Below are 19,989 nucleotides of genomic sequence, written 5' to 3'. Positions count from 1 at the left end.
TATCTAAGTAGGTACCACTGCACCAACACTTGGTAAGATCTCAGTAAACAGGCAGAACCTTCTCTTCCCTACTGATTGCCTGAGTGAACATAGCCTGAGAAGTCCTGTACTGAATGGACCTGCCAGAAGGGATGGGGAGTAATGTAGGGAGCTCCATTAACGGTTCTGGGACAGTAACCCACTTGGTCTGTTCTGAAGCCTTTGGTTTAATTCACACTGGTATTCTAACAGTCTTTTAACACTAGCTTCAATGCAAGATTCTCTTCACATGGGCCTTGTTTACCCTTTGTAGGACTGGACCAGCAAGTGGGTAAGTAGGAAGACAGATGATGGTTTTAACACTTGATATGCCTTGCATATCAAGGACTCCTGAGGTAGCATGTGTGTGGGTATCTGGGGATACGGTTTCCTCTTTGGTCTACTTGTTTACCATTGAGATTTGAGAACTGTATGGAATTTTCAGACTGTTGGCCCAAGAAGTGACTGGCACAGTGGCTTTAAAACATCTGATTTTGAGCCCTTTTGTAAGTTAAGAACTCACAACTCCACTATTTACTGTAGCTGCCTCCTTCATTCATGTCACAGGCTGGTCTCTAATTCCGGCTGTGTGCATCCTTTTTTGCCTTCCCTGTCCCATTCTCACATCTATTTGCTCTTGAAACTCTCCAGCTAGATCTGAGACAGTACTCATCCATTCTTATCTTGCCTGTGCTGCCATCCTAGGCCACACATTCATTGCTTCAGATCTTCCTACCTGAAAATTTTCAACTGACCTGTGTTTATGCATCTGCAAAGTTTTTCTTAGTAAACTGCTACCATTCCCCAAACATGGAATCAGCACTCTCCATAGCCTGAAGCAAGTACCTCCTCAGCCTGAAGTGCTGCTGCTGTACACACTGGAGAATTCCCTCTAGATGATGTCATTTGGCTTCTTCCAGAGGAAAGAACTGGCTTTGGGAGTGATGTTGTCCCAAGTTGAGTCCATTTATAAAGATCTCTTTGTGTGTGTTGCATGAATGATGTGTGCATGTGATGTGATGTGTGTGTGTCTGTGTGTGTGTGTGTGTGTGTGTGTACAGAGGCATATGATGGCTTGAACCAGAAATTGCCCCCATAGACTCATACATTTAAGTATTCAGACCCCAGTTAGTAGAACTATTTGGAAAGGATTAAGAGGTGTGGCCTTGTTAGAGAAGGTATGTTACTGGAGCTGGGCTTTGAGATGTCAAAATCCAGTTAGCTTGCTCTTCTCTGCCTCGTGCTTGTGGATCTCGTGCTCTCAGGTGCTGCTCCAGCACCATGTCTGCCTGCTGCTGCATTGCTTCGCATCATGATGGTCACAGACTTTGAGCTATAAACCTCAATAAATTCTTTATTCTGTAAGTTGCCCTAGTCACGTTGTCTTATCGCAGCAATAAAACTAACTAAAACAGCATGCAACCTATCCAGTACATGAGTTTCTAGGTATCCTCCCGTTTTCTCCTCCTATCTCACTGTAGGTATATTGGGATTATGCTACCATACCCAGCTTTTATGTGAGGTTGTAAGGATACAAACTCAGGCCCTCGTATTTGTGTGGCAATTTTTTTTTTTAACCTGCTGAGCCATCATCCTAGTTCATCAGTCCATGTTTAATCCTTCATGGGTTTCATTTCTATTAAATAGCAGTGATACTGACTGTTAGACTGTTGACTTTTTCCGGACCTCAAATAACATGTGTAAGCAAGAGACATAGCCTCGCATCTGTCATGTGATAGATGTTCCCATTAGCAGGTTTCTTTTTCTCCTACTTCTGCTCCTTGGCTTCTGGTAGTCAGTTTGCTTGCAGTTCCCCGTTTTCTTCCTGTTGATCCGACAGAGTGGAGCTATTGATCTTCTGAGTTTTTGTCTTTCCTCTCAGGGGATTTAGCATACAAGACTTTATGTCTGGATCTTTCCTTTGACTCTCAGGGGCAGATGCTGGGCTAGTTAGAAATTTTTAGCAAATTGTTTCATCACCTGTTTCCAAAGTGAACTTGGGCAGGTCCACTAAAATATAATTAGTAACTAGAATTAAAAAGAAGGGAAATTTTTTGAAAAGGGAAGCAAAAATGTCTCAACTCTATAAAGATAAAATTCCAGCCTTCCAAGGAAGGTCTACTGGTATACTGCAGGTGTGAGGGGCAGATTTTTTATTAAACTGGAATCTTCAGAATGGAGACAAAGAGCAACTTCTGGTTCTTTAATCAATCTATTGATTACTTCCACACTTCCACATTTTGGCAGTGGAATTCCAAGTTCAGGTTTATTCACCTCTACCTACTCAAATGAGTAAAAAAAAGGGTTGAAGAAGTTAGCAAACACTAAGCCTTCCTGCCAGACTCAAGTATTCCTAGGCAATTAATACTCCAGCTTATTCTCAGATCACCCAGGGTATAAGAGCATTCTCTACCTCACCCATCTTTTAGTGTTAAGCATGCTTTCCTAGACCTATAGAAAGAGCATGGGCTGTTGGTGCTGGACCCTAATGTCTTCCTTGGGGGTGGGGAGGGGAAGGCGCAGTGTCAACATCTCAGATACTGGGAGTCACGTAAAAGGCATACAGGAGACTCATTTATTTAACAACAGGGAAAAAGTTATGTGCCCTCTCAGCATTTAGGCAGTCCAATCCATTAACATGGTTAATGTTAGTGTTAATTGTGTGGTTGCCCCTCATTGGCTAGGCATGATCAGGACCTCTGACATCACCAGGCAGACTCCAGGTTGGCTCCTCTCAGCCTGGTAGGCCTTAAATTCCTACAGGCTGTGATTTGTAATTATGACCTGCAGAAGGTCTACAACTGTTTCTTTATTTTCACATCTAACCAAAAACACTGTTTTAGTTAAAGTTTTATTGATGTGAAGAGACAATATGATCACAGCAACTCTTATAAAGGAAAACATTTGATTGGGGCTGGCTTACAGTTAAGTCCATTATCATCATATCCAGAAGCGTGGCAGCACACAGGCAGACATGGTGCTGGAGAAGAAACCAAGAGTTTTACATCTGGATCAGCAGGCAGCAGGAAGAGACAGTGAGCCACTAGGCTTGGCTTGAGCTTCTGAAACCTCAAAGCCCACCCCTCTACCAACCCCACAGTGACACACTTCCTCCAACAAGGTCACACCTCCTAATAGTGCCACTGCTTATGGGCCTATGGGATCCATTTTCATTCAAACCACACAAGGACCACACAAGCTTTTTTGTTTTGTGAGAAAGGGTCATGTTATGTAGCCCAGCCTGACCTCTAACTCACAGTGTAGAACATAGTAGACATGAACCCATGATCACCCTTCCTCAGCCTTCAAAGTGTTGGAATTGCAGGTGTGCTCCTGCACACTTGGTTATGATAGTTTTTCCTTGCATATTCTAGCCAGTTCCAGCAACTCCTACAACAAGTTCCTCCAAACTTTTCATTGAGTACCACTATTGGTAAAATAAATTTTGAAGACTCACCTATAATATATATTAATGTTTATAACAATTTATTGATCAACTATAATTAGATATAAACAGATACAAAAAGATATTCCAATCCACACCTTCCTCCCCACTGCAGTTTGACATGGAACTTTATCATCCCTTTTAGAGGTGTGTATGTTTCTGTGTTTATGTCTATGTTTGCATATACATACTAACCAGTTAATATTTCAAAATGTATATTATGTATATAGGCTAAGAAAAAGTCACTCATGGCTCTGTATATGAATCATATTTCAAGTATCTTTTCTGATCATTTTAATCATAAGGGTTGTTTATCATGCTGGTGGATGTGTCACAGATTTTACTTTCTAAAGTGAATGATGCAGAACTTAATACTGTGGTTAGAGCTGTTGAGTTCTGCCATTGTTTTTATGCTTGCTTATACTTGTATTTTTGATATCACCTTCCATCTATGGTCTCTTTGCAGAGATGCTCTTAAACTCAGTTAGTTTGGCCTGGGAATGTGTGATATTTCACTTAACAAATCAGTAATATAGTCCCTAACCCAAACAATAATATACTAGAAGAAAAAAACCAGTCCAAGGTGATTGTCCCCTTCTCCTACTACATGTATGGCAGCACTTCCACCCAAACTTCTCACCTGCTGTCTCCCCACCCCTAAAAGGGCAGCTCAGTCAGCACCCATCAAGGCTCTGCCTCTGTCCCCTTAGCAAGATGCTGTTGTTGGTGAGAGGCGAGCCCAGGACAACATCATTGGAAAGAGTGTTTGGTACTATGTCCCATTCCAGAGACTCTTGCAGGCCCCAGGTGGAGATGACTGTGGTAGGTCAGCCTACCTATCTTTTCCTTACTCTGCCAGCATAACCGTAGAAGTGAAAGGCTTAAATAGGCAATCTAGAAACATGTATTATTGAGGCAAATAAATGCTTCTAAAGGTAATGTTTTCTTTAGGAAGAAACTGCTGTTGCCCAGTTGTCCACTGAAACAGAGGTTCATGATGTCTGCATCCAAGTGGTAGGATTACAAGAACAGCAAAGAACCAACCACACACCAAGATTCACTTCTTCCCTTCCCTCTTTCCCTTCAGGGGAAAGGAGGATACCAGACGCTCCTGGAAGCTCCAGGACCGAGCTTGCAGCATAACCATTGTTGCAAGGCTTGGGTAGAGATCCAGAGAGCCCCAGAGGCTTCTCCAGTCCCAGTTTTGTCACCTGTGGAAAATCCAGAGGCCTCCTTTGGATTGCTGTGAGCCCTTGTGTATTGTCCATCTCTGTGCCTCCTGGGCTTCTGTTTGTGCAGTAAGCTTGCAGCTATCTAGTTTTGCTTTGAGACACACAAAGAGAGGCAGGGGATAGGGAGGAGCCAGCCTGCCAGCCTTCCTTAATTATCTGGAACCAGAGATTTGTCTAAACTAGACAGCAACAGCTTTGAAAAAACTCCTTACTCGGTATCCTGGTCTCCAAAGTTGTCCAGGCCCTAAAACCATTAGAGATTTTCTTCTTAGCCCTTCTCACACACTAAATTGTCTTTCTCCCAGGTCTGCCTCTTAACCAGCAGCACAAATTTCTCCTCCTTTATCTGCAGATGCCTCTGTATCTTGAGGAGCTCACTCAAGCAGAAAATCTCACCAAACACTTCTCTCTCCTAAAGGAGTTCTGGTGCCAGTTGTCACAATAATGAAGTTCTTACCACTGCCTCGTGATTGAGTACTTTGCCTCCTTGCTTTCCTTTAATTTAATAGATATGAGAGATCTTATATCTTATCACAGACACAGACACACACAGAGAGACATACACACACACACGCGCGCGCGCGTGCGCTTGCACTGTCCTTCTTGACCCGGATCTAAAGCTCAACTTCCCTAAAAAGTCGAAGAGTACATCTTTAGGGTTTCCTGGCATGTGGTAGTGTTTGTCATAGCTACTGGCCTCAGCTAATGCTACATAAAAGCAGCCGTACATATGATGTTATCCAGTGAACACAGCTCTGTTCCAATAAAACTTTTTTTAAAAAATAGGTGGTGATTACAGTTTTCTATCTTCTGCCCTAGAAAATATCTGGGAGCATCCTTGATAAAACAAGTAGAGAGGCTTCCAGCTGAAACTGAATGCCCTTAACTTAGCAACTCAAGGCCATTTGTTCCTTGCTTCCTTTCTCTTACTTATATCCAAAGTATTCCACCAGAGAATGTCTTGTCAGCTTCCTTGTCCAGCACCCCCACCCCACCCTTGCCAATCCCCACCTGCCTGGCCTGGGTCTATAAGCTTTTCTTGTGAATTGTATCATCCTCTTAAAGTATCTTATTGTCCATCACTCTAAATCTGCTCATTTACCAGCCTCAGTTCAAGACTGGACAAGCATCTCACTATCTTCTCTATGTGATACCCAGGAGTGCTTGCTACATTGTTGGTACTGTTTGTTAAAAGTTCTTGGTTCCTTTTCTGACATTTGTCCAGATGTCTGTATCAGGAAACATTTCTGAGGTCATGGAGGAGGCAAACCAAAGTTGTTCTTTGAATTGCATGGCTAAGGGCATGGGGTCAGGGGAAATCCTGGCAATAAACACAGATGGGTCATGGTCGGGTCTGCTGCTAAGCAGTTTCTCTACAGTCTTTCTCTTGGCATGCCCTCAGCTGTTGATAGAAGCTTTATCTGTGACCACACTCTCAGTTGGGGAACCCTGAGCCTGCATTTGTTCTTGTTATGCCATGCTGCTTCCTAAAAAAGTACCTGCAGGTTGTACATTATGAAAACTGCTTTGGTGATGTAATGAATGTTATCCTGTCAAGACTGTCAGAGAGCAAGGGATGCCTGCCTAGTGTTCTGATGTTCCTGTTCTCTACGTAAAGAGACTGTACTTACAGAAGACAGCATATTTAGAATTTTGTGGGATTACATAGGTATCTCAGACATGCTATCATAATTATCTTGCACTCTTTCCTGTTTAGCATGAAGAATTCATTTGAATGTATAAAAGGTATAAAGTCAAGTTTTCCTTTCACCTCAAGGGCATTCCTACTTTCAGAGCAGTTTCTACAAGAATCAGTGGGCCTGTTCAAGAGAAAACTTGTCAACAAATTAAGTCTATGGGAAGCAGGATGTGACTTTTGTCAAAGTGTCCATTGCTGTGTGTACCTACCTTTGCTCTTGCCATTCTTTGTTCTCTGTGGAATCTTTGTATCATGCTAGAAAGAGGGAAGTTTTGACAGTGTGAGGTTGCATCAGTGCTACCCAGTGGAGCTGGTGCAGACATGACCAGAATCCTCTGGGCTCTTCTGCACTGCTTATGAGTACCTTCCCTTGGAACTCCAAAGTCACATATCCAAAGCTGGGTGCCTTCCTAGCACGGATGAATCTCTCCAGTTTGATCTTCCTTTGTCCTCAGACAGTCTTCTCCCTATTGCCACTTGGAAAGACCCTAGGCTTGGTCTACTTGGCAAGTTGGTTTGGAGAAACACGAATTATAAGTTTGGCCCATCTTTATGCTGTCTGACCCCAAAGGTCTTCCCTGAAATTTTTTATTTGTCCTGTTAGAACCTGTCTGTTCTTTGTTTACATAGTTAAGCTTGGAAAAAGGGTTTTGCCTTTGAGTCTTTTGGATTTTTCCAGTCTCTCTTAGCTAAAAATCAAAAAATAAAATAAAATAAGTAAATAAAGTCTTTAAGAAGTTTGGTCTAGTTCAAGGCCAGCTGGTCTACATAGTGAGTTCCAGGACAGCCAGAGCTACACAGAGAAACCCTGTCTTGAAAAAAACAAAACAACAACAAAAAAGATGTTTATCTAACTTCAGGGGAGCCCCTAATTCAGAAACAATCAGTGAAGATTTAAAAAAACAAGGATGGGGAGGGAAGAACATAATTTTAAAAAACAAGCAAAACCAAAACTGAACCAGTTGCATTGAGTTAAACAGGAAGGGGAATTATCCGTATTATTTATGACTGCGGTGTTTGATGGTAGGAGGAAGAATCGCAAACAAATCCTGAGCTCCATCTTCATTTCCCTTGTTTGGTTTGTTGGTTGTTATTTTAGTGGTATATACAAACAGTCCTGAGTCCATTTCAGATATATTTAAGGTTGATCAAATTAAATAAAGCTGCTGAAAGTCAGGGTTCTTACCAGGAGAACAAGAGAACCTGTGAGAGGGTTGAAACTCGAAGTATTTGTGGATGCCAGGGTTTTTAAGAGGTGCATATTTTTAACCTGCATATTACATATTAGTAGGTCGTGTGTTGAAGAATTTAGGCCTCATAAGGTGTCTCCCCAATAGAAGGGAACAAAGGTATTCCAGTAGCAGGGAGCACACCTGGCACCAAAATCCCTTTTTTCATATCATTCCTCTTAAAAGAATCTTATTTTTAAAAAGTAATGGCTGATTGCCACACTGAGCTGGTTTAATACAACTCCTGTTGTACCAGAAAGCTTTGTCTAAAGTGCTCCAGAAATTATGGGTCATAGCCCAGAAACACATGCCTAACTTGCAAGGACTCCTATTTGCCAATGCTAGGACAGTCTGAGTCCCAAAAGGGAACCTGAAATGACCCTATCCTATACTGATGAATATCTTGCATATCACCTTAGAACCTTCATCTGGTGATGGATCGAGATAGAGACAGAGACCCAATTTGGAGCAATGGTCTGAGCTCTTAAGGTCCAAATGAGGAACAGAAGGAGGGAGAACATGAGCAAGGAAGTCAGGACCACGAGGGGTGCACCCACCCACTGTGACAGTGGAACTGATCTATAGGGAGCTCACCAAGGCCAGCTGGACTGGGACTGAATAAGCATGGGTTGAAACTGGACTCTCTGAACATGGCGGACAATGAAGGCTGATGAGAAGCCAAGGACAATGGCACTAGGTTTCGATCCTAATACATGAACTGGCTTTGTGGGAGCTTAGCCTGTTTGGATGCTCACCTTCCTGGACCTAGATAGAAGTGGGAGGACCTTGGTCTTCCCGCAGGGCAGGGAATTTGGACTGCTCTTCAGTATCGAGAGGGAGGGGGAATGGTGTGGGGGGAGGAGAAGAGGAGTGGGGATAGGGAAAGGGGAGTGGGGGGAGGGGCAATATTTGGGAGGAGGGGGAGGGAAATGGGAGACGGGGAGCAGGTGGAAATTTTAATTAAAAAGAATTTAAAAAAAGAATAAGCCATTAAAAGTGGGGATCCTATTGGTGACTACTCTGGTTGTCAGCAGAGAGAGCCTTTATCCAGTGACTGATGGAGGCACATGCAGAGACCCATGGGCAAACATTGAGTCACATTTGGAGAGTCCTGCTGAGGAGAGGGAACAGGAGTTGCAGGAACATCACAGGAAAACCCACAGAAACCACTAGCCTGGCGCATGGGAACCCACAGAGTCTGAACCAACAATCAGGGGCCTGAATGGGACCAACCTAGGCCCTCTGAATATATGTGACAGTTGGGTAGTTTGGTCTGTATGTACTCCTGGCAATGGGAGCAAGGGCTGTCCCAGGTGCTTTGACTGACTCTTGGGAACCTATTCCTCATGCTGGATTGCCTTGCCCAGCCTGAATACAGGGCGTGGGGGGCGAGCGCTTGGTCTTAGGGCACCTTGATATGCCATGCTTTGCTGAAGCCCATGGGAGGCCTTCCCCTTTCTGAACAATTATGGAGGAAGGGCAAACTGCTGTTTGGGGGAGGTGAGTGGGGAGGGAGGGAGAGGAGGGAGGCTATGGTTGGGATGTGAAATAAATATACTAAGTAATAATAAAAAAGTGGGAATCTCAGAGTCCATACCAGTAGAAAATGCACACGGGAGAGAAAGAGGAGCATTTCCTAATAGCAGAATGAAAGCTGGATCAGTCATCAATCCAGAAGGAAGGAAGGTAGTGGGAGAGCCTAAGTTTATAAGCAATATTGACCATTGATTGCACTTGGTAGTCCATTCCTAATTCTTAGTTCCAGCAAGCCATAAGTACAAATCAGAATGGGATTCTGTATGCCTTAGCCTTAGACTAAGTGTCTACCTAAAGTGGATCAGAAAAGTGTCTACCTAGATGTTCTAGATAAGGAAAAGTATTTAATCAAGAGCAGTGTATTTCTGTCCATTTAAATATTACCCAGGGCACCCCAGCCCAGAAGGGTGATGTGGCTGAACCAGTATCAGCCTCACTATGTCTGCCATTTTCAATTTTCAGAGTCTGTTGACTGTAATCTTGCTGCGTGTATATACGTGTGCTTATATCTGATCTTTGGCACCCAGCCTTCTGGACAGAAATAAAACTGGGCTATTGGGAATATTTGGTGTGTGCCTGAATTGGTGAATGCAAGAGTCATTATGTTACCATATACTGTATATGGCCTTCAGCATCCTCTTAATGCAGTAGCTTTGAAAAATACCTGTGTGTGATTGCCATCAGACTCTAAACAAGGACTTGCCTCCAGAAAATGAAGAATGGTTAACCCTTTTATCCTGAACATAGAATGAGATGAATTTTAAGATGCTGTTCTCTCTTTTTATGCTATTGGACCAATGAGCTAAATAAATAATTAAGTAACAATTTAACACACAGGAATTTGATTATAGCGCTCAATCTCAGTTCTGTCGCTTCAGCATTGCACTCTGCAAATGTAATCTGTTGTGTCGGGACGCTTTTTGTAAGGTTGTTGAGGGCATGAAGTAGAACACACAGATGGTGGATTCCACAGGCTCCTTTTACTAAGACTTGAAAATGGTGTCTTCATAGAATGAGACCTTCTAGAGACTGGCCTGTTTTTATTGAGGAAAAAACATGTACTGCTTTAGTTGTTGTTACTGTTCTTATGAATTACATTCATATTTAAACCATTTTTATTGCTAAATAAATAAATATTAACCAGGTGTTAGAGAGATGATTCAGAGATTAAGAACACTGACTACTCTTGCAGAGGACTCAGGTTTGGTTCCAAACACATACATGGTGACTCGCAACTATCTGTAACTCCGGTCCTAGGAGATTCAATGCCCTCTTCTGGCCTCTAAGAGTATGGGGAGCACCAGTACTGACTGTCTGAGGTTGAAGTCGCATTGTGGCTCTGGGCTGCACCCACTTAATTTGTTCATTGTTGAATTCTGAGTGCCTCAAGTAGATTTGGTATGCAGAAAGCTCAAGATAGGCATTTCTCAAATGAATAAGTGGGTTATTACTATGGGTCCTATATGTGAGATCAGCCCAAAATAGTTTTTCCATAGTCTGGTCTCTAAGGCTCACTGCTAATATGGAGTCTCAGTGATGGACTTGTCCTTATGGTGGAAATTACTCTATCATCTGACATTTACGTGGTTATTTTCCTATTTCTAGTGTGGTCTGCAGCTGTATTTGCTTTTATTAGATGTTATTTCAGTGTTTCAAGAGTTAGCTGGTAGTAAAGAATTTTAGGATTTCTAAGGTTCTGGTTAACCCTTGGTATGGGGATTGGGGTATTTTTCAGCTATTGGACCTCTTCATTCAGTGGGATTGGTCCACATACCTTGCTGACTATGGACAACCCAACTGCAAGTATCTCCGAGTGAACCCTGTGACTGCTCTGACCCTGCTTGAGAAGTGAGTACACAGCCCTGTGCTCTGTGTGGAGAGGTGGGGGAAGGGTAAAGGGTAGTTAGTATATAAGGCCATTTTCCTGTTTCTAGTGCCTTAAAAAACATACTTGTTCTTGAAGCTAACTCAGGTGCTTCCAGCCGTATTGACCATTGCACTTGGTAGTCCATTCGTAATTCTTAGTTCCAGCAAGCCATAAGTACAAATCAGAATGGGATTCTTTATGCCTTGTAGCCTAATTAGACTAAGTGTCTTTACCTAAAGAAGACAAGGGAAGATAGTAAGATGACATAGTTTTGGTTCAGGCCAGCAAAAGAGCATGTCCTAGTCCTTGAGGCTTAATAATCTATAGAGCAGACCTCCTCAGAAATGTGGTTTCACTGGACTGACTTAATAATCTATAGAGCAGACCTCCTCAGAAATGTGGTTTCACTGAACTGGGTTATCTAACACCCAACATCTCAAAGCTAGCCATTGTGACACACAGGTGCCAGTGGTATGCATTGTAACCTGGCTCTGAGTTTTGCCAACCTACTGAGGACTGGCAGACCCATGTCAAAGAGCTATTTAAGACATGACTAGTTACAAGAGTACCTGCATCAAGGCAGTGTAGAAAGTCCACATGGATGGGCAGCCAAGCCTTCTCCAGCCCTATAAAGGCAAAGGCTAAAGTCCAAGAGGTCAAAGTAGAGCTTTAGACAAAAACAGAAATCAAGGTGTGTCTTTCTTATTGGGGCGGGGGGTGTTGGAGAACATGCCAGATGTAAGCAGAAAGCAGATAATAGACAAGAACAGTATTTTGGGCTCTTCGTTTGAAGCCAAGAGATATGCTGGGAATTGATGGTTTCATGTTAACTTTCTCCCGTGGTTCTCTCTTCCAATGACTTTTTTCTCTAGGATATCTAGAGAGTAAGTATATTGTTCACTCGAGGCTTTTCCATCACTCTGAGGCAAGTCCTTCCAGTTTTCTCAATGATGTCAATAACCAAACTAAAATGCTGGTCCTATCAGTGATCTCCATCCTGACAAACTAATCTTCTAAACCAGCCTGGTGCCACCCAGCTAGGCACTTCCTCTTTCTTTTTGGCTTACAGACCTTTGGTTTACTAGTTTATTTTGGGATGGGAATGATGGCAGGAACTTTTCCCATCAGCACTAGGGAAAGAATCTCTTCCCACCCAGCTTTCTGACATGCTTTGTACTCTTATTGACTCAGGGCCTGCAGTTCAGCCCTGACAGAAGAACTCTTAAGCAAATAACAGCTCTTGGGGACAAAGACCTATGGCTTTAGGATCTAGAACCCACATCTCCCATGATGATTCCTTATCAGAGGCAAGCCAGGCCCAATGTTCTCATTGCAAAGTGGAAATGGGGAGATAGTCTGGTGTTTGATCTGGTACTCATGCACTTATCTTGAGGTTCTTTACTCTTCTTTAGGTATGGCTATTGGTGATGTCTCTCCATTCGGGACTAGCATGCAACAAAGCTGTGTGCTACGCCCTAGCCATCAGTGAACCTGACATCTTTTCCAACATCGGAATGCAAGGGCTCCCCCAAGTCACCAAAATATACGCATCTCCTAGCCTCAGAGGAATTCCTTCTCTCCTCTGACCTGTTCCAGCTTCCCCAGAGGCAACTGCTTAGCCAAGCCTACCAGATTCTCTCTCCAAATCTGATTCTTCCTAGTGAGGCAAGACAGAAGAACCCAGATCATTGCCAGTACTATCTTAAAAAAAAAAAAAAAAAAAACGGAAAGTCCCTGTGTGACTGAAAGGTGGCCCAACTAGAGGAAAAAAGAATGTGAGACTTGAAGAAGGATCAGAGAAGGGAGAGTTCACTTAGTTTTGTACATTCCCAAGTGGGTACAAACTATCATGTCACTGTGAGCTTTCGGGGCACCTGAGAACAAGATTCCAACCAAAGGCTTCAGTGACCAAAAAGTTCTTGCCTCTTGACTCTTCTCTTTCTCCTATGAAGTACAGAGTCCTCTTCTTGAGCTACAGGCCATTTCTAACTATCTATTTCTTCACTACTGCAGGAAATTATAACATCAGTCAAGCCAAATGTCCCACAAATATAGAAAGGTCTTCTCTGTTTCCTCTTTCCTGTTAGTTTTGTGTTGTCTGGATTTACAGCTTATTCAACAAAAGGAAGGGAGTCCTTCAGAATAATCAAAAACTGCCAGATTCACAAACAGAATTGTGCAGCTAGTGCTTAAAGTAGCAAACTGTTCTCACCAGAGCCTTAAGGGCATTAAGGAAAGCTTTCTTTCCAACCCAGTCAAGTCATCTGCTCTCCTTCCTAGCAAAGAGCAGGCTTCCACATGTGGGCAGGAGCTCCATGCTGAATGAAAAACTCTAGCCTGAAAGAATTACTCTGAGCTTAGACTGGGGAGAAAAGTCACAATTAGTTTTGACTGTCACTGTCAAAGAGCCAGACAGCTATGCTTCCTTGATAGTCAGAATGCTCTTATGAACTATCTGCTTTCCAGTGGCTGTATAAACACAGAAGCGCACACATTGTGCCTGGCATGTAGCATCTGTACACGATGTAAATTACCTTTCTGGAATTTCTGTCTTGATTCATGGCCTCCAACTATGTTTCTCTTCAAAAGACTCCCTGTAGAGGAAGAAAGAGGGCTCAGGATTGGCCAAAGACCTTTGGGGAGCATGCCTGGGAGTAATTTAGACCCTCTGGACTTTTCCCATGTGGCCCTAAGAACAGAAAGACAGTTCAATTCCAAGAACAAAGGTGCCAGCCAGCCTACCTGACCTGTGGGCTGGGAATCAGGGTGCAGAGGCTAGACCACAGTAGTCATCAGCATTACATGCCATGTATAACACCTGTGGGCTGGGAATCAGGGTGCAGAGGCTAGACCATAGTAGTCATCAGCATTGCATGCCATGTATAACAGGACCTTTACAGAGAACAGCATAGTCCTGGACTCTGTCCTGGTGGCTTGGCTGGACATAGAGACTGCAGTAATGTCAGTTTGGCCTTATTTTCTTTAACCCTGCCTCCTCGTTAGGGCCATCCACTTGACAGAACTATATCCATTATTTATACTCCAGTAATATCATCCGTAGAACTTTAGCAGAACCCAAAACAAAAATCTTGAGATTATACACAATCATTGAGAGTTCAGGCTGTCTCACATAAAGCCTAACTTTATTAACTGGGAAGATGTCCAGCTTTTCTCAGTACTGTGCCCACATGGTATCTTAGTACTTCTCATCCATATTCCTGAAACTAATGAAGAGACTAACTCCTCATTTTTCCAGGGCCATGAAAGAATGATAAGTTCGAGTGAGTAGGGCTTAAAGATGCACAGTGGCTCTTTGATGACTTATGATCTCCTGTAATTCATTTTAAGACAATATTTTTCTGCCTTACCTTCCAAATTCCGTCTCTTATGTTTAAGCAGGATAATGAAATAAGTGCATTCCAGACAATTTTAGGAGTCTGCTGGCCAGCAGAGCTGTGACATGTTTCAGACTCTTATAAAGGTGCTCATCTAAAGATATAAGGGTTGACCAGATGGGGAAGGTATGAGGATAAGGACCTGACCCCTCCAAAGCTTGCTCTTTATCAAAGGCAAATGAAGTCAGGAAGGTAGTGGGTGCCTGAAGGACAGCTTCATCATGAGTAGGTAGCTAGACAATGGGAATATTCTGGACTCTTCTACTATGGGAATGGTTAAGATGCATATTGTCATCCATCCTACTCCCTGCTTGTTCTTTGTCTGGTACTATCTCAAACACCTTGCCCCCTTTCTCTCCTTCTCTATTTAGGATGAAAGATACTAGCCGCAAGAATAACATGTTTGCACAGTTCCGGAAAAATGAACGAGACAAGCAGAAATTGATTGACACTGTGGCCAAGCAGCTCCGAGGACTCATCAGCAGCCACCACTCCTGAATGTTGGCCTTGGGCCCACAGAGACCATTTGCCATAGCCCATGGTCCAGGATCTCCCCTGGGCCAGCCCTGCATTTGTGCATTCTTCCTCAAAGAGAGCATATGTATTTTTTTATTAACCCCTGTACAGTATTCATATAACCTTTCCCTATAGTAAGAGAGGCACAAGAATAATCAAGAACATGAGGGTCATAGTGGGGGGGGGGGCTGCCATACTTTCTGTGTTATCCTGGGAAGGATACACTGTCAGTGCTAATATGATGAGCTTCCTCTTATCCAGGGCTCCACAAATTCGGTGGGTACCTGTGCTGGGAGTTGAGATGAGGAAGTAAAATATGTATCCTGTTTGCTCTCAAGTGCTCACTTAAGTGCATAGGAGAGCCTAGCAGACATAGCTATGTAGTATACCAAAGCCAGCCTCAGTTTAGGATATTCATCTGCCTTGTTGGCTTACTTAATGGCCATAAGAGTGAGGTGTGTGGCAAGATGACACTTTCACTCTGGTGCCATAGGTGGCAGTTTCACTAGTGGAGTCTAACCAGACCTTGTGGCTGGAGAGGGGTAGTTAGCAGAGTTGTACACTTGGGCCCATGCTGAAAAGCAAGTTGCCTCACTGGGTGAATTGTTTTTTCTGTATCTTGAAAGCCAATTTGGGTCCCCAAGGAACCCAGCTTCTTTTCCATTCATCTCTGTCCCTTCTTTCATGACCATAACACTTGGCTCATAATATAGATCAGCAGTGGCTTTTGAAGGTTCCTGAGGAGAGTCTCATGCTTGCCTTCTGCGGCAGCATCTACGTGGTCTGAACCCCCAAAGCCTGAAAAAAGCCTGGGTGCTTTCACCTTGAGGAAAGCCTGATAACTTCTTGAGATTGTTCACTTACATTTTAACAACAGCCTTCTGGCTACCACCTTTAAAGCAAATGTCCTAAGCCCTACACAATGGGCACAGCCTCCCCAGGACTGGATGTTTCTGGGCATGGATCTGTCACCATGAGGTAGACAAGGTCAGCTGCAGCTGAGGTTTGTTGCCTCTGGCCCAGCTGTCATCAACTAAGTCACATCATAGAGACAAAGCTCATCTTGCCCAAGCCCAGGGCTCCCATCTTCTGAGCTGTACCTTGGCCTCACCTCATAGTGCTTTCCTGAAATCCTATCTTTAATCTCTGGAGCCTGGACCAGCCAGATAGACTATTGAGACATGGCCAGGGCTTTCCTGTGCCATTCGTCAGAGGTGTCTGCGCACTCAGACAGTTGTGGAAGCTGTTAGGCTAACTGCTCGTAAGAGTAATTGCATCATAGAACACTATCCAAGATGCCACAAAAGTAATGAGGAGAAAGACTGGTCAAACTCTCATTGCCTTTGTCACCTACTGTGTGCTTCTGGGAAAGCAGTGCTTCTGTATCTCCCAGCCCACTGTAGCCTACCCCATCTTGAACACACCCCACCCTTACCATAGCCATCTTAAATATCAACAGAAAGAGACCACTGTACAGAGGTACAGCTTCCTATAATGAAAGATCAAGCCACTCAGATGCTCTGCAGGTGCCTGCAAGCCTCATCAATGGGCTACACAATGGTGCAGAGGTTCAGAAGGAGAGTCTCATAAGAACACCCAAAACTTGGTTAGCCAAGGGAAGCAGAGGCCTGTGGGAAAGAAGACAAAGTGGTGTCTCCAAGCCCTGGATAGATGAAAAGGCCGAGAATTGATTCCACTAACCTGAAGTCCTGCTGACTGAGAAGGAAGGAACGACCCTTTACCAGTGCTCGTCAGCCTTCAGTGTAGAGAGACTGCTGGCCTGTCACAGCTTTTGTCCTTCTAGACACCATCTTGCTGCTTGTCTAGTCTCCACCTCTGCTCCAGAGGAACTGTCACAGAATGAATGAAAACAGGTGGAGGAGCAGGACCACTCTGCCTTTCACAGCAGAGTCCTGCTGATGGGAATTTCATCCAATCTCAGGGTGTGTGAGCATGGCCACATGGCCTTTCTTCTCCTGCCTCTGCATCTTCCTTCACTGTTCCCTAACAAAAAGCAGCATGCTACTTCTGACCTGTGAAAGCCAGAGGCCTTCGATGTCAAGGTGATTATGAATTGATGAAGTAGAACTTTTTTTTTTCATTTTATCCATAAGGCCTAAAGCTGAGCTGTCCCTGAGGACTTGAACACAGTGTGCATGCCTGTAGGCCTCAGACACTGTGGCCTTATCTCAGATGCCTGCAGGCACACATGTCCTGAAGAGTCTCAGGTGTGCTAAGACACTGCTGCCTGGAGGTCTGGCCTTCCAACCAGATCCATACCCGTGAAGACAGTCTGGTTTGTGAACCATGGTTAGGCAGAGGCTCACTTACTTTTGCCATTCATGGGGGAAAAAAAAAACCTTTTAGTACTAGATGAGCCTGGTGTGGGTTGAGAAGAACAGGGCCTGCACATGGGAACCCACAGAGTCACTGTTAGTAAAAGGAGTGTCTCCCAGTGACTGTCATATACCGGGTCCAACAGCATCTAGCTCAGCAGGTCCCAGGCCCAGGGTGCATGCTTGGTTGGCTTCACCAGGTCTCCTCCACACTGCTTTTGCTGTACCTGCCTCCTTCTAACATCCCTCCCCTTCCTTTATTCACCTGCCCTTCAGCCATTCCTCACTGACGTGTTGGAAATAGCCTTTTCCTTTTGCACAGTTCCACATTTGTGGGAAAAATGCAGTGAGATCCATCTGTACTTCTAAAGGAATCTTTTCCTCTCGTGCTAACCAGGAAAGTAGCTCTGCTGCAGGCGACTGCATAAGGGGGGCTCCTCTATGGAAAGAGCATGTGTGTCCCATTGCCCTGTATACCTTCTTCTTTTAACTGGCATTAAATATGAGAATCTACATATCTGTTCCAATAACCACTATGTTTCTTGTGAGGTTTTTGTTTTTATTCCTTTGGCACAGTGTGACTCTGGTTTGTGATAAATATTGAATGGCAGGCAGTGTGTCCCACTCAGCTGCCTGAGGAGCAGAGCAAGACAGGAGCTGGTGTGGAGAGGCCCTATTGTGACCTCAGGTGTTGTTAAGATGCATAACAGACGCTGGCACAGCCACCAGGAAACATACATTGAAGTGCCTAGTCTATTGGGGTACTGGGATGTGCTGTTCACCGACTCTACGGGGACAGGCTCCAACCAAGCAGGAGTGATACAGGATGATCCAGAGCAAAGCTAGCCTGGCAGTGAGGGAGCTGAGCAGTAGGCCATGTAAAGAAAGGTCTGAAAGGAAGACAGGAGAGAGCAGGTGCTTGTCAGCATGGCCTTATGATTTAACTGTAGGGCTCGACAGGAGTGCTTGAGGTGCAGATCGCATTAGAGCTTGAAGTTGCCCCTAGCCTGTTAGATGCTGGGAGACAGTGAAGGCCCTTTGGGCACTTGGCAACCATGCTGAGTAGAAATGTCCATGCACCAGGCCCAGCCTGCTTACCCTCAGAAGAGGCTGGAAAGAACACCAAGCCAACAGCCTGACACTGTTGTGGGCTTTGCTGACAGAAGACCTGGGCTTCCATTCCTTTGAAGCGGCCTGCTAGCTGGATCATCTTGAACGGTTCATTTGCTAGCTCGCTAGTGACGTTAGAGTGGTTCCCAATTTATAGTGGTATTGTAAAATGTGAGAGCTGTGGAGCTTGCCATGCCTGGCCTGCCGTAGCCGTGCACTGTTGAAGACCTTGACATCACTTCCCTCCAGTTTATAGCATGCCTCTCAGCTGAGCATCTCACAGATGTTCCCATAGCTGCCTTGTCTCCTGGCTTCCTCACCAAAGCCAGGACAAGGCTGGTGGGAGATGTGCACCTCACACCCCTGTGCAGGAACCAGGACCACCAGCTACCAGCTCTGAGTAAAGCCAGCCTTCAAGAGAAGCCTGCCCTCATTCCACATGGAGTTCAGTTCTGTGCCAAAATATATACTCCCCCTGATAGCATGGTGTCCGTGGGTTTTCATCCACCCCTGCTTCTTTCTTTTGGAAGGCAGCTGTGGCTTTCATCAGAGTCTAAGAAAGAGGCTTGACTAAAATACTCCAAATGATAACAAAATCCCTTCAGAGACGGATTTCCTGTGAGTGAACACTGGAGGCTCTGAACCGTGACTTTCTCTCTTTGCCTCCCCAAGTGCTGGCATATTTTGAAGACTGATGCTCACCCTTTTCAGGAGGAAGCCCAGGTCACTCCAAAAGATCAGAACAGCTTTGTTTTCAGCAGTCATACCAAGATGTGTACTGAGCTTCCAGAGGACTCTGCACTTCGGGGCACAGGGCAAAGGGTCTGGTGTGGTCGTTGGGCTGTCCCAGGCTGCTCACCCCAGAGCACCTTCCACCATCTCTGAGCACCAGCCCAGGAAGGACCAGCTGCTCCTGTGGGACTGATTCAAACCCAGGCATGTTTTTTTTCACAGCTGGGCATCTTTTTTGCTTAACAGGCAGGGGAGAACCAGAAGAGCCTCTGAGAGATGAAGCACGAAGAGAAAGGGCCAGGCCTTCCCCTGGAGGCCTCATTCTGAGGTTAATGGGCAGTATTTGTGGGGAATGAGAGAGCCTCCAAGCCCAAGGGACCAGAAGACAAAGGCTCTTGAGGAAGTGCAAGGAGGAGGAGGAGGAGAGGGGCCAGGACCGGCATTGTGTGGCAGGGCTCCCCCTCTATCTGTTTCAATCACTGCAGGGTTAGGGTTACCCTGCATTTGGGGCCCCACTGCATTGTGGGGTCTGACAGCCCTTGTGATGGTAATGGGGGACTCTCCCAGGGTACCCATTCCTCTGCAGCCCTTCCAGAAAGGAATGAAGTCCATTCCCTTGGGGTGGGACAGGTTGCAAGCCCAGAACTGGACCTAAGATAGCAGCCCCTCCCAGTCTGCTAAGTGTACCTTCCCAGCCCAAGCCATGACCTCCCGTCAGAGCTCCAGAAAGGGAATGGAATCTGAACATCGAGCTGCTTTCCTGGCCCTGAACAATCCTCCCTTTCTCTAGTCTCAATGATGGGTCTATTCCCTACTGTAAATGGGTCTCGCCATCTCCAGCGTTCACCTTTGCTTGGATGGGTAATTAACTACA

General features: G+C 44.7%; 1 protein-coding gene across 3 annotated transcripts in view; it reads left to right on the top strand.

Moving 5' to 3' along the window:
- Exoc6b (exocyst complex component 6B) overlaps window positions 1-17,790 on the top strand; it is a 514,534-nt gene extending 496,744 nt beyond the window's left edge. For all 3 annotated transcript variants that reach the window (XM_057789522.1, XM_057789516.1, XM_057789518.1), the window contains 2 exons: window positions 10,895-11,007; window positions 14,793-17,790. In XM_057789522.1, the coding sequence (XP_057645505.1) occupies window positions 10,895-11,007; window positions 14,793-14,919 (240 nt within the window). In that variant the 3' untranslated portion in view covers window positions 14,920-17,790. The remainder of the gene's footprint in view (window positions 1-10,894; window positions 11,008-14,792) is intronic.
- Window positions 17,791-19,989: the final 2,199 nt, after the last annotated feature.

This window comes from Chionomys nivalis, chromosome 1 (assembly GCF_950005125.1).
Source record: "Chionomys nivalis chromosome 1, mChiNiv1.1, whole genome shotgun sequence".
Taxonomy (NCBI): Eukaryota; Metazoa; Chordata; class Mammalia; order Rodentia; family Cricetidae; genus Chionomys; species Chionomys nivalis.
This window is presented reverse-complemented; position numbering and strand designations above follow the sequence as displayed.